We start from the raw sequence: 15,127 nt of genomic DNA, 5'->3' as shown, positions 1-15,127 counted from the left end.
GAGTTCATCAGTCCAGTCTCATCAAGACGAAAGAATTTACTGTGACTGGTTTGAAAGAGGGTCGCGAATATACGTTCCGCGTATTCTCAGCCAACTGTGCCGCTCGAAGTGATACTCCTGCCAAGGTAACTCGTCGCGATAACTTGTTGCAAGAAACCTATGCAGCCATAGAAGTTTAGCGCAGACTGTAAAAAAATCGTTTTATACCTCAACAAATTGTACTTTGTCACGTTTATATATATAAGACACAAACCTGCTTGAACTGAATTCCTGCACTTGGTCGTTAAATTCCACTTTGAGAATGCATAATGAGATGTATTATGTACAACAGATTGCAGAGACTGTAACCACTAGAGATGTTGAAGAAGAGCCTTCTTTGACAATAGACGGAAGCATTGGGAGAAGCGTATCAGTACGAGCCGGAAAACCGTTACGGCTTATGGTATTTGTATCAGGCAAGTAATTTCAAGTTTGCTGTTCATTTTTATACAGCTTTACCACATTGCTCAAGTAACTATCATAATATTCAGTTTTATAATAAAATAATATATCGATATTGAAATAAACTCGAATATCTGCGGCTGACACTCATCAGGAATTATCGTCAGCAACTAGTAAAGATTTTGAAAGAAGTTTGAAGTAAATAATCAGTTTTATTTCACTATGAATATAGTATTCAATTGCGCATTGAAGTTCTGTATCGCCAAGAACCTATTAAGTTTTAGATAAGCTCTCAACTTCGACCAGTTGTAACCATGATCAACACAAGTGTTGCTGAAACTATTCCTGATACCAATTATTCCAATTCAGGGCGTCCAAGTCCGTCTGTTAGCTGGTCAAAATCTCCGTCGGGTGAAAATTTGGCTTTGCGGGCAATCGTAGACACACACGAAGCCGCGTCAAAACTTTTGATCGAAAAAACAAACCGTTACGACGCTGGAAAATACACGATCACTGTCGAAAACGCGTCTGGCGTGAAGGAAGCTCATATCAACGTCAAGGTCTTTGGTAAGAAGGCCCGATCAATTTAGAACCATGATCGTTTTTATATAAGTTTGTATTTGTATTTGTATTGTATTTATACATGAATTACCTTTCATATGTAATCCACAGAGGCTTTCAAGGTATTTATAGTTGGTGTCCTAAATTTCAACTAAGCACAGGTAGAATTAGCGATTTCCGAGTACGTAAAAGGGGTAAGTATTTTAAGCCTAGTCTTACCTAAAAATCTGAAAATTGTGAAGTAGAAGTAGTATTCCGTTACTGAACATCTCTGGTAATCTGTTTTGCTGTCGAGTGACAATTAACCCATCGTTTTCAGCCAAAGAGTGTACTTAATAAATCTTTATAACCTCAAATGATGACTTGCTCCAACTTGGTATAGAAACTGGACTGATGTCCGCAAATTCATACAGAATTGGATTTTAAATTATCGTCTACGCCTTCCATCCGAAAGACAAAAACTGATTATAAGGGTCATAGGTCCAGATTTCGTTAAAATAAAGATTTTTCATGTAAAACTTTGTCAGTTTTTTAGTCAAAGAGTTTTTTCAGACACAACTTCTCAGTAAGGACAGACAGTTTCAACCAGAAATGAAGATCAGTAGTACAATTGTAACGTGCGAAAACGCCTAATTTACATACATGAGGGCAACATTTTGTCGAAATTAAGTTATGTAACATCAAGAAATGACAAAACTTTCATTTATAGGTCAAAATCTTCTGTGTTAGGTGAAAAAATCACCTTACTGATTATGTATATTTTCAGACTCTCCCGGTGCGCCCGCCGCTATCAAAGTACGCGAGGTCACTCGTAACAGTGTCACCGTAGCATGGGAACCGCCCGAAATGGACGGAGGCAGCTCCGTTCGTAACTACATAGTTCAAAAGCGAGACGCAACCAGACAGGCTTGGAACACGGTCGTGACAAAATGTTCAAAGACCAGCTACAAGGTCCCCAATCTCCAGGAAGGATGCAGCTATTACTTCAGAGTGCTGGCTGAGAATGAATACGGGATCGGTGACGGCCGCGATACGGAAGATGCTGTTAAAGTCTCGGAACAACCTTCAGCGCCAGATGCGATAGAAGTAATATCCGACCGTTCTGTGATCTAAACAACTACGCACTCCGTCTATTATACATATCAATATTCTGTTTATATTTTATTGCCTTAGTGAACAGGACCCTTGTGTAGAGATGATATATTTCTATATACAGCACTGTGTAAATTATTATTCGCCATTATTTATTATCATTATTTATATTTATACATGCTAAATTGCATACTCAGGTCACCGATATTACCAAGTCCACGGTTTCATTGGAGTGGAAACAGCCATTGCAAGACGGTGGATCTAGAATACAGGGATATCTGCTTGAAATGATGGAGAAAGGTGAGTAATAATCCTAAGATGCATATATATATCAACTTCTAACATTGCTGGGTGTAACTCTGTGACTAACCAAATATGATAATACATGAATCTACAAGTAGGTGCACTTTACGAAAATATATTCAGTTACCTTGATAAAGGGGCTATCTTGACGAGTCCCTATGGCAATTTCACATATAAAGTGACGCAAACGAATCCCAAATCATGCTAATCGAGTTATTCGCACCAGGACATGAAAATTGGATCCCTGTGCACACCACCAAAGATCTACGTCACACCGTGAAAGGCCTGCGAGAGGGTCAGGACTATTTCTTCCGAGTGCGAGCCAAAAACGAGAACGGATTCAGCGAACCCAAAGAAATTTTATCTTCCGTAACTGTAAAAGATCAGTTAGGTAAGTGAATCGATGAAAGTTTGACTAAAATTTAATAATACTAACAAGTATTGAAATGATACAGCCATTCCGACTGTTGAATTTTCCGAAAACACCGACAAAACAGTCTACGTCAAAGCAGGACAACCTATCAAGCTGAATCTGGCTATTACTGGACTCCCTCAGCCTGCAGCACAATGGTCGAAAGATCATAATGTCGTAAAGGAAGATCTCAACAGAACCACGACGAAGACAACAAGCAATCTGGCATCCTTAGAGATCCGTGAATCTACAGTGGCTGACCGTGGCGACTATAGGCTGACTTTGACTAATTCATCTGGAACGTGCACCCAGCTAATTCAAGTTATCGTGCTTGGTATGAAGGACTATTGATTATTATCATATTTGGTACAAAATATTTCAATGCCGGCGATGGTGTGATTTTAGACGCGCCGTTAGCCCCGGAAGGACCAGTTGAGATGAATGATGTGACTGCCAACTCGGTGATATTATCGTGGAAGCCGCCGCTGTACGATGGTGGTGCCAGTATCAGCAATTACATTGTCGAAAAACGAGAAGCCCACAGACCAACTTGGGTTATTGTCAGCGATACAGTTACGAGGTATGTGTTTTTATACAGACTCTTGGAGATACAGAACTCTGATAAACAATTGAGTAGTAAATTGATATTGAAATAAACCCGAATATTCTCACCTGACACTCGTCAGTGGTAATAGTCAGCAGATAGTAGAGATTTCAAAACAAAACTCTGTGTATCAACAGTCTTATCGCTAAATTTGACGGCTCTGGCACTGCATATGTAATTTTTTGTGATTTCTCCGTACTGATTCCAGAATTTAACGTATTTCTGTGAGTGTGGTTAAAGGCTTCCTGGATTGATTGATATTTTGTTTCTATTGCGTTATTTGAAGATCGCTGTGATTTTGTCCTAGCTTTCTACGTTGTGTTTTCACATTAATAATTGTTGCCTTCTATCTGGTTCTTTTTTGTTTACGATCGTTTTTATCATTTCAAAACACTACAAGATTGCGATAACATGAAAAGATAGGAGCCTTGCCGTAGTCTTTCAATCAAACAGCCACCTTGGCCTCTGGAACATGTAAATAGGAGACATGCAGACTGAATGAAAAGTTATAATTCTCGATTCATGCTGTAGCTGACTTTACCATCTCTCTGCATTAGTCTACACTTTGCTTTCTGTATATATGTATATTTGTGGAACTACATCGACAATGCTCTTTCTCTCTCTGTGACAAGGACCACGATGAAGATCACGAAATTGATCGAAGACGCCGAATACACGTTCAGAATTATCGCACAAAATCGACTGGGCATTAGCAAGCCGTTGCTGTCTGAAGAAATTCTGATCGAAAGCAAATATTGTGAGTGCTGAAACTGAATCTGATAGCACAATATCTAGATGTTTTCAGTAATGAAGTACCAGTAGTTTTGACCCGTCTTGGAAATTGCTACTTTTAGTTTATGTGATTGAGTAAAGATTCACGATGACACTCGCACTTTTAGTTGAGTACCAAAGAAAACTACTTTGATCCCCTCTGGCTATACGACCTATGTTTTTAGGGCTAGAATAGGCCAAGAATACTCGCTACAATACTTACTTTCAAATTGCTACTTATACTAGAGTAGAATATCTATGGAATTGCTTCTAGTTTTGCTTTATTACCAATAACTCAATATGGTTATTTTTTTCAGCTTTACCTGGAACTCCAAGCGCTCCTCAAATAAGCGGAGTCGCACAGAATTCGGTCACCTTGAATTGGTACGAACCGGTTCAAAATGGCGGCACTGAAATCACCGGATATGTCGTCGAAAAGAAAGAGACGAAGGGCTCGAGATGGGTTAACGTCACTCGGAATCCGATCACCCAGTTACGCTACGTTTGCAGCGGTTTGATCGAAGGTGTTGAATATGTGTTCCGTGTTTACGCTGTCAATATCAAAGGAGATGGAAAGTGAGTATAAATGATGTTACCAGTGAATTTGCTATGTTGAATTAGGCACCTGGTGAATATGCCATTAGAGAGGTAATAACTATTATTATTACTGATGTATCAATATTATATGTTCACTAGTCGGTTTTCAGTTCAATCTGGTTCAACCCTCTTTATTCAACTCTGCTCCAGTGATATAGAATGGCTCGCGTTTATATTATAGAAATTTACCGAAGTTCAACAGTTCCTGGCCTTATTTTCAAGTATCAGGACTGATAGACGAAATACCAATAATGCAGTAACTTTACTGTTCTTCGTAGTTACAATGAAATGTCTGTCTTTGCCGTCCTAGTCTCGAGTCATGGCACAATGACTTGAGTAAAATTCGAGTCATACAAAAACTGACTCAAGTCACCAAACAATCGCGTCTCGAGTCGAGTCATTACAACCCTGGAAACATGTATCGCAAAACTACGCACGTTAGTAGATATGTCATGCCTCTGAATTCCTAACCAACCGCAGCATTGTAACAAAGTGCGATAAAACGCAAAATATTCTTTAATGTAATGTCAGAACTGGCATTATAATCCCCTGGTGGTAATAAAATTATATTCTCAACATTCCGCATTACCGTTTTGGAACCATAATGCCCTAATTGTGATATATGGCACTTAAATGCCGCCACAGTGGAATATATTCTTTTCGTATCAATGGTAAATATCCATTTCAGACCAAGTGACGAATCACCAGCTGTGGTCTGCCAAGAAGCAGTGACTGTGCCGTCCTCTCCAAGGAATCCACGGGTTGCCGAAATCACCAAAACGACATTGTCGCTAACTTGGGACAAGCCAGAGTATGCGGGTGGCGCTAAGCTACTCGGCTACTTCGTTGAGATGAGAAAGGTGGGTGGCGTTAATCAGAGCTTGTCGACAGAAATGACTTGATGACGCACGTAGATTACAAGAAAATTGTAGTCGTTTGTTAGTAATTGAGTATGAAAATGCTATTACATCAGCGCCTCTGTTATTGAGGTAACTGTAATCTACCTCGGTCTGTATTAATTTTGTCATTACCATATTCATTTGTGTCTACTTGCATATTGTTATACAAAGAACGAATTTATTTATCATCGCAAAAATGACACCAAAACATGAAAATTACTGCTATATAAGCGCTTTATATACATGTATTGCGAAAGCTGGATCAAAGTGACAAGGTGATCATTGGGTTTACTGCAGCAATTAGGAGTAATATATATTGTGTACATTGACGATGTAACAGAGAACAGTGAACAGTTAATAGGGAATATAACATTGATGCAAATGAAAAGACAAATTTTGTAATGAATATGGATAAACGAGCTTGGATCAAAACAAAAATGTATGATTATTGTAGCTGCATAAATAGTAATGAGTAATGACTATTGTTTAAATATGTTGGTAGTATGGGATACAAAAGGCGAAACTTCGTAAAAAATGACCTGTAAACCATTTAGTCCTGATGTATCATGATAAAAAGAAATCGTCATTTATCAGTTACAGTTGTTTCCAAATTTACATCTGCAGGACGACACATGGTGGGAGAGATGTAACTCAAACCCGATACGTATCACCGAATACACTCTAAAAGGCATGACCGACGGAGGAGAATATTTTATACGGATATTAGCTTGCAACGCAGGTGGCGTCAGTGAGCCGGCTGAGATAGAAAAGGCCGTAATTGTCAAGGATCAAACGGGTCCGCCGGAATTCTTGGTGGATGATCAAGTGGGTGCATGGCTTGCAGACTTGGTTTTTATTATTACAGCAGCTGTAGTAATATGTTAACAATAAAAAATTTGTGTTAACTCGTGATTCCTTATGCAGCTTTTGAAAGACGGATTGCTCGTCAAACGCGGAAACATGATCAAGTTAGTTGTGAACTTCAAGGGAAGACCTCCTCCGCATGTGACCTGGTCCAAAGCGGGAGTCGACTTGGCGGTCCGAGCCATGGTGGCGGTCCATAGTGATTCCACGGAGCTTGTGATTCGAGATGTTGACAGGAGGGACGCTGGCGAATATAAAATCAGACTGGTCAACAAATGCGGAGACGCAGAAGTATGTACCTATAAATATTGAGTGAACATTAACTGATATTCATATTACTTTCTTCACAACATCTTTTGAGAGAATACAGTATAATATTACATTTATTGTTGCAAGGGATGCTGTGATGGAAGAAATTGAAATTTTTGAAGACTCCTTGACGTACAGAAGTTCTATATCAAGCTAAATAATATATTTATATTTAAATAAATCCGTATATTTAACTCATTAAAACAATCGTCAGCAAGTAGTAGAGGATGGAAAAGACCGTTGTACAATTGTATGACGAATTAAAATATGCAAGTCAATCCGGCATATTCGATCAATTTCCTCCCCCACGTATGATTCAAGGATATCATAACTTTCTTTACCAGATTTGCATTCCCGTGCGCGTGATCGGACGCTGCGATCCGCCCGAAGGACCTTTGCAATACGGCGACCTAGAGGCCACGTCAGTTACAGTGGTTTGGAAACCTGTCATAAACGATGGTGGCAGTCCCGTGACAAACTACGTTCTCGAACGAAGAGAAGTTGGTAAAACAGCTTGGTTCACGGTGGATTCAAAAATTAAGAACACAAGCTGCCTTGTAAAAGGTAATAGTCTACTGAGAATGTATCATATAATCATAGTGATGTATTTGAGCAAATTCAGGTGTTGTTTTGGTTCATGTGTTACAACTATATCGCCACTGTTTACTTTGGTCAAATTGTTGCTGTCTTCTGCACACTAGTTCACATTGTCAACAACAGAAGTCATTTCCTTCATTTTAGTGTTGTTCTTTTATATTTACTTAACTGCAGAAAGAAATTTATTATTATTACTGCCAAATATGTACAGTCTTGTTTAGGTCTGGCTGTCAATACCATATAATGTCTGTTTACCAATTATCAAAATTATCACATTTCATGTCGTGCATGGTTATTAATATAGCCTTCTGTGTATCGCGGTTGGCAAAATACCTGAATATACTCTCTCTTTTGGTTAGATAAGTGATGCTTTCATAAATTCTGTGTATTTTTAGGACTTACGGAAGGTGCTGGCTATCATTTCCGCGTCTTTGGCGAAAACTTGTACGGACTCAGCTCGCCTTTAGAATCCGACGAGCCGATTGTACCAAAGAATCCACTTTTCCCACCTCAACCACCTCAACTTGTGGAGGTCAGCGTTGTTGATTTGCGATTTTTTGTTATTGCACTTCTATCATAATAATATTTAGCATTGGGCGCATAAATCAAGGATTTGAATAGAGTAATATTTGTAGCGACTCGAGTCGAGTAATACGATATGATTTTCGATTTTATACGCCCGTTTCCACTGAGCTTTATATTACAACGAAAATTATAGTTACAATACTTTTTCCTAACTTGGTCTTATCAGAGCATCGAAAATATCTAGTACGAAGCTACGCATGTTAGCGGTAATGACTTTTCTGTGAATTACTGATCATTATCAGTGCAATTAAATAGGTCTGGTCGAAAATTATTACACTTATGTGATGTAGAACTCGGATTATTATCTTTATGGTCGCATATATAGTACATATGTGAACTTTCCATATCACAGATAAATCACTCAAGTACTCGAATTGGCTTAGCCCTTATTGTACAACACCTCGACAGGTTAATGAAGTTACCAAGAGCCATATTTGCCTGAGCTGGACCAGGTGTCGTGACGATGGCGGATCTCATGTGATCGGATATTATGTGGAAAGGAAAGAAATCTCTTCGGATCGTTGGGTCAGAGTTAACAAAGTCCTCACCAAGAATTTGTCTTACACAGTGCAGGTGGGTTTTACATTCAGCCGTCCCTATTCCAGCGATTATATATGCATTTTATATATGCAGTTAACGAAATCGAAGCGGCTGTTTCCAGTTTGAGATCCTTTTTATTCACGAACATACTTTACTAAAATGCAATATATCTTGTGTTTTAGTTTTCATACACTGTTACAGTCTTTTTGTATAGACAGCTCTGGTCAATATGCGTGGGGCTTATATCAAGCTATATATCAACTAAATTATCATGCTATAACCTGTGCAAAGTGCCGGCTGAATGCAGAAAAACGTTTCACAATACCACAATTAGATAGATACATTCAATGGAAATATCGAGACCACATTTATGAATTTGCCCAAGGCCATAGTTTCAAGATATTTCAATACAACACAGGGTCTTGTCGCCGACGCCGAATATCAATTCCGTGTGCTCTCCGTAAACGACGTAGGAGAAGGCCAACCCTCAAAACCAACAGAGATAATCGCTTGCAAGGACCCATTCAACGTACCGTCACCGCCTGAAACAATCGAAGTACATCACATCACAAAAGACTCAATCACCTTGGTTTGGAGCAAACCAAACTTAGACGGAGGCATGGATATTCTCGGATACGCAGTAGAGTGCCGCGAATTCGGCATGACAATATGGAAACAATGTCATCAAGATATTATCCGTGATACTCTGTACCAAGTGGGTGGATTAAACGAAGGTGCAGAATACGAATTCAGAGTTCGAGCAATGAACGAATGTGGATCGTCAAGGTTGTATAGATATGGTTAATATGTTGAGTGTAAATTGGAATATGTTGTTGTGTTTTATTGCAGGCCGAAATTGTTGGATGCACCAGTTGCCACGAAGAAGTCTACCGGAGAGGCACCGACTATTGTCGAAGATTTGAAACAAGTGATTGGGGTGTCTGGTAGCAGCGCGACTTTGACTTGTAAAATATCGGGAAGACCTATGCCTGATGTCATTTGGATGAGGTTTGTACCTGTATTTTTACTGTAATCCGTATACGTATTAGGAATAGGACGTTGTGTGTTGTGTACGAGGAACGTGCAGATATAGCCTGGTAAGGCTTTCAATCTTGCACCTCCCTCTACAAATAAATTTTTCACCATACTACGCAAAAACAGTAATGCTGAAGTTGAACACAATTTATATATACATAACAAATTACAAAACTAATTGAGGTAATAGAAAAATTTTTTTACTCTGCACTGTATAGACTTGTATTGATCAACTTGAAGTCATGTTCATTACTGTTTTTGTATAGTATACATCATATGCTATTGATGCCGCCTTTGTCAAGAACTGTCTGACTCCATGTGGTCTTGTTTCAGATTTGGGAAAGAGATGAAGAGCGGCCGCAAATACAAAATGAACTCTGAAGGACAAGTGAACACTTTGACCATACACGATCTCGGATTTGGCGATGCCGGCACGTATTCCTGCTCTGCTGTCAACAACGTTGGGAGCGCCGACACCGAGGGCAAACTCATTGTTGAAGGTATGTTAATATAGTGTTTCTATGGAAATGATTGCAGTTAAATTCAGAGGTGGTCAGTAAGTAAGAGCTTTTACTCTTTCTGAGTACTGAAGTGGGATTTAGCTACTTGTACGACTCACTCAAAAGGTTATGTTTTAGGGCTCCTACATTTTACTTTTTCAGGGAAAACTGCTTAATTTTGACGCCTGGGATTTTGAATAGTATATTAATATTGAAATGAATATACCATTCAATTGTATATTGAAGCACCGTACCTCCCAAAAGACATTGGATTTTGTAACGTAGAAAGTAGTTAGAGGTAGGTTTTCGTCACCTTTGTGAGTGAAAATCCCCTGTACCACAGTAAATGAATATATTTTCAAGAATAGCGCCTAGTTGTAGTGTCATTTAATCATTTTACGTAATTCGCAAAGACGCCCCATGCTATTTCCAAAGTAATCATCTCCAATAAAAGACCATCTGGTAATTAACTTTTACCAGCACAAGTTGAAGTCTCGTTAATAAAGTTATCGGTAGAACGAATAGCCATTAAATTAACCTTCAGAATATCTATGTATATCATATACCCCGATCTACACAGGCGCACCAATATTGGACCAAGCCGCAGTCCGTTTCAAAGACACCATCTACGGCAAGACAAATCAAATCATCAGAGTCCACTTCCCGTACCGTGGCAGCCCTCAAGCTCAAGTCCTATGGACTAAAGACGGTCGTAGAATGGACAAGAGCGATAGGCACGAAGTAGAGACCACAGACACATACTCTCATATGGTAATACCATCCGCCGATAGGCAAAAAGATTCAGGAAAATACACAGTGCAGCTGTCAAACGTACACGGCCAAAACGCATACACCATCCATGTTGATGTGTCTGATGTACCGTCAGCACCTAGATATTTTGAAGTCGTCAGCTCTACGTTTAGTAGCATGATTCTAGCTTGGAAAGAGCCGGAAGATAACGGCGGAGCTCCAGTGTCGAATTATATTATCGAAAAGAGAGATATACAAGACGAGGAGCATAAATGGACGCTAGTCACTTCGAGAACAGCACAGACCACGTTCAAGGTATTTTATGATGTATGATCTGTATAATTCTATATGGATTGATTTTTTTTTCTTAATCGACGTATTAGATGAAATTTTATGTCTCTTTCCATACATATACATATATCTATATTGTATGAAGATCATATATATCACTCTGTGATTTAGTGATGTTTAAACAATCATGTACTGTGGTATTGGTTCAAACACAAAAATCTTCATGATAATATCGCCGTTACCAGTCAATTCCGATCAAACATTATTTTGTACTGCATATTTGTACGTAATTTTTAACCTCATTGGTTGGTGAAATATACCATTACCATTAAATATCCATTAACTTTCAAAATCATCCCATTCTTTTTGTGTGTTAGGTCGAAGGATTGGTGGAAAAGCACGCGTATTACTTTCGGATCTCCGCCGAGAACTGCTACGGGGCATCTAAACCTTTGGAAACTGACACTCCCATAGCAGCAATACCAACTCACGATGTCCCAAAATCTCCTATTAATCTAACAGTGAGTAAACTAAGGATTCATGGCATTGCGGAAATTAATAATCAAGTTTTAAGGTGTCCGGAGTTAGTGAGGAAGGGTGTATGTTGTCATGGAAGCAACCGAAATCGGAAGACGGATCTCGTGTCACAAACTACGTCATTGAAAAGAGAGATAACAAGAGTAACGTTTGGAGAGTTGTCAACAAAGACACCGTCACTCAAACTGTGTACTCCGTCGCTGGACTTGTGGAAGGACTAACCTATGAATTCAGGTAGGCATTTGGAAACAGCTTTGGACAATTAGGTAATTAGGACTAGACAGAGACTAATTAGAAGGACATTCCTGTAATCTAATGCTAGTATAATTTTTGAAATGTTTCCATGCTCGAATATTGAATTTAACCGGTCGATTTTGGTTCTGCTAATACAGGGTGACTGCGGAGAATCTTGCTGGAAAATCTGAACCGTCTCAGCTGTCGCAAGCTATTGTGACTCGCAGCATGGTTCAAGTCGCTGCGCCTAAATTCGTTCAGGATTTGCGTGATATCGTCGCCAAACCGGGGCAGAACGTTACTTTCGCTTGCAAAGTATCAGGAGAACCGAAACCGGTTGTGAAATGGTATCAGGTATGACTCAATTTGTTAAGTAATTCCGATTCATAGACTTATATAACAGACTTCTTGCTGGCGAATCGGATTATGCTATGATTCATTTCAAATTTTGAAAACTGCAAAATAGAATGGGGTTAAGTTTACGTAACTTTATAATTGAAATTACAATGTCAATCAATTTATTATTAACAATTTCATCATTTCAATACATCACAAGATTGCGATACAATGAAACGATAGAAAGGTGTCGAAAATACTTGAAGTAGTCTTTGAAATCAATGTTGCATTAATTTCAGGGTGGCCGCGAGATATCCGGAGACAGCAAGTACCAAATTACAGACGGCCGGGGCGGCAATTTCTCCATGGCCATGAGCAACGTAACTCAAGAGGACGAAGGACCGTACACAGTCAGAGCCACTAATCATGGCGGATCGATATCGTGCACAGTCAATCTCTCAGTGCAAGTACCGCCAAAGATTAACCTTCCAAAGTATGTTTCTCATCTAGCATTATCGAATATAAGCATCTCAATTACTTGCAACACACCATATGTTCATAATGTTAAATATATTCCACTTGAAGCTTTTCAACTGAAATCAGAGTATATTGATGATCTGTATAGAGATTTTCTGGGAAGATTTCATTAGTGTTTTGTTGTTATTCGATGATATTTGTGGCCTAAATCATGTATGTTATACCGTATATATGCGGACCATCTGCATTTGTCTTTAATACATCACAGCGATAAAATTGTTTCTTTATTTCAAGTTTGGTCAACCTCATTTAGTTCAAGTTTGGTCAACCTCATTTACTGACATTTGTTGAGTTAGGTGATACAAGGAACAGGTAAGAAGATGCCAAAACGAACTTGCAGTAGTCTTTGAAATCAGAAAACCACCTGGACGATGTAAATTAGTCGAAAAGCTTTGAGTGCCATAAATATTGGAAATGTGACATATTTTTGTTGCTATATTGAAGTTCTGTGCTTCTAGAAGCCTACTTAATAACTTGCTTTTGCAGTTTCATGAAGAACGAGCCTACCGTTTGCAAAGTGCACGAGGTTGTCAGCATGAAAGTGCCGTTCGAAGGCAAACCAACTCCCGACATAACCTGGACTAAAGCCGGCAAGCCGATCTTTGCCGATGGAAATTACAAAATCCTGTCCACGTCTTCCACAACTACGCTGATGATAACTAACGCAAAACGGTCGGATTCGGGATTTTACAATATCATCGCAAGGAACAGGTTCGTGACTGATTTCTTCACGAATATTTTCTATAGAAAGCATATACAATAGTAAAGAGGTGATCAAAGCAGCCAGCGTTTGCTACAAAGGTTAACGAAACTTACAAAACCACCTCACCTCCACTTCCACTTCAAAAACTTCTGAGTGGTACTGGAAGTAATATAATGGTAATGGCGTATTTACGGCAAAGACTCGCAAACTCACTCACTATTTTACGAGTTGACATAAATTCTGCTTGCAGATTCGGCACAGACCAAGAGACTATCGATCTCCTAGTAGGCGACGTGCCGTCATGTCCAACGGATCTGCGTACCAGCAGCGTATCGCGAGATTCTGTGGACTTGTCTTGGTCAGAACCGAAAGACGACGGAGGAAAATTCGTTTTGAAATACATCGTTGAAAAGTCAGTTGTCGGCAGCGATAGCTGGGTCAAGGTAAGGTTATAACTGTAATTTTACAATTTCACCTATTTGAATTGGTAACTGGCGGTAATAAACTTATATATTGCTTTCAAGATTAAATTCATTACAGTATAACTCAAATACTTTTCGTGTGACCATTATTATGAGTTAATGGCGCAACTGCAAGCACATAGATAGAGAGTCAAATGAAAATCTAAGGAACGCTAGATTTTATGTACGCGCTAACTCGGATTTTTCTCAGATTTCATCATCCAGCACTTCACGCTACACCGTCAGCGGTCTGTCAAGCGGGACAAGTTATATTTTCCGTGTAAAGGCAGAGAATGAGTACGGGCAAAGTTTACCTTCCGAGTCTTCGAACCAAATCACTACCAAGGACGACAGAATGCAAGCTGCTAAGTACGACGAAATGGTGGATGCCTTAGAAAAATTTGTGCCTCACGAAACACAGGTATTATCATGTTACATATGTCACATATATTATACATTGGCCCACTACATATATTACATAAATGTAATACATACATAAATTATATACATATACATTGCTTATATGTCATATATTATGTAATATATGTGATGTGTATGTAATATATAACTATTTTAGTTTTGCGACTGCAGTACATGTACCTTCATATTTCACAGCTCAATCAAAACGCTAATCTTCTCGAAAAATATCAAATCATGGAGGAGCTAGGTAGAGGAACGTTCGGCGTTGTGCACAGGGCCAAGGAAATTGCTACCGGAAAGATCTGGGCCGCTAAACTAGTGAAAGTTGTAGATGAATCGGATAAAATACCTCTACGGAGAGAAGTGGAAATCATGAGAAAATTACAGCACTCGAAGATACTGCAACTTCACGAAGTTTTTGAAAACAAAATGGAAATGGTAAGGCCACACTACCGCAGTGAAATTATAATTATGTTGGTTTTGTTTTAAAGAGATATATCAAATACATAACATCATAATACATTGTATGAAAATTCTTCAGCTTGAGAGTTTTTGAAAATAAAATTGGTATTGTAACGTCACACTACCATGGTGTGTTGTAGATGAAATTATTTTATTTAAGAGACACTTAGCAGTGCATAATGCCACAATACATTGTATAAAAATGCTCCAACTTGAAGTTTTCGAAAATAAAATGGATGTTGTAAGGTTATAAAACTATGGTCAAATTATAGATACAATGGTGACA

The 15,127-nt window shown here is 38.9% G+C and overlaps 1 protein-coding gene across 1 annotated transcript in view; it reads left to right on the top strand.

Moving 5' to 3' along the window:
- LOC145439972 (titin-like) overlaps positions 1-15,127 on the top strand; it is a 515,551-nt gene that overhangs the window by 481,011 nt on the left and 19,413 nt on the right. The window contains exons 389-416 of the mRNA XM_080317640.1: positions 2-125; positions 332-455; positions 811-1,008; positions 1,769-2,088; positions 2,292-2,394; positions 2,624-2,788; positions 2,853-3,143; positions 3,215-3,389; positions 4,046-4,170; positions 4,502-4,760; positions 5,470-5,641; positions 6,305-6,505; positions 6,605-6,835; positions 7,198-7,417; positions 7,846-7,982; positions 8,444-8,608; positions 8,994-9,361; positions 9,425-9,583; positions 9,944-10,110; positions 10,691-11,175; positions 11,529-11,672; positions 11,726-11,922; positions 12,081-12,276; positions 12,558-12,751; positions 13,282-13,506; positions 13,749-13,941; positions 14,171-14,380; positions 14,575-14,817. Of these exons, the coding sequence (XP_080173766.1) occupies positions 2-125; positions 332-455; positions 811-1,008; positions 1,769-2,088; positions 2,292-2,394; positions 2,624-2,788; positions 2,853-3,143; positions 3,215-3,389; positions 4,046-4,170; positions 4,502-4,760; positions 5,470-5,641; positions 6,305-6,505; positions 6,605-6,835; positions 7,198-7,417; positions 7,846-7,982; positions 8,444-8,608; positions 8,994-9,361; positions 9,425-9,583; positions 9,944-10,110; positions 10,691-11,175; positions 11,529-11,672; positions 11,726-11,922; positions 12,081-12,276; positions 12,558-12,751; positions 13,282-13,506; positions 13,749-13,941; positions 14,171-14,380; positions 14,575-14,817 (5,791 nt within the window). The remainder of the gene's footprint in view (position 1; positions 126-331; positions 456-810; positions 1,009-1,768; positions 2,089-2,291; positions 2,395-2,623; positions 2,789-2,852; positions 3,144-3,214; positions 3,390-4,045; positions 4,171-4,501; positions 4,761-5,469; positions 5,642-6,304; positions 6,506-6,604; positions 6,836-7,197; positions 7,418-7,845; positions 7,983-8,443; positions 8,609-8,993; positions 9,362-9,424; positions 9,584-9,943; positions 10,111-10,690; positions 11,176-11,528; positions 11,673-11,725; positions 11,923-12,080; positions 12,277-12,557; positions 12,752-13,281; positions 13,507-13,748; positions 13,942-14,170; positions 14,381-14,574; positions 14,818-15,127) is intronic.

Source organism: Botryllus schlosseri, chromosome 5 (assembly GCF_051294905.1).
Source record: "Botryllus schlosseri isolate E-star chromosome 5, Bs_hap1, whole genome shotgun sequence".
In the NCBI taxonomy this organism is placed as follows: domain Eukaryota; kingdom Metazoa; phylum Chordata; class Ascidiacea; order Stolidobranchia; family Styelidae; genus Botryllus; species Botryllus schlosseri.
The sequence above is the reverse complement of the archived record's forward strand: the minus strand, read 5'-3'. Positions and strand labels throughout refer to the sequence as shown.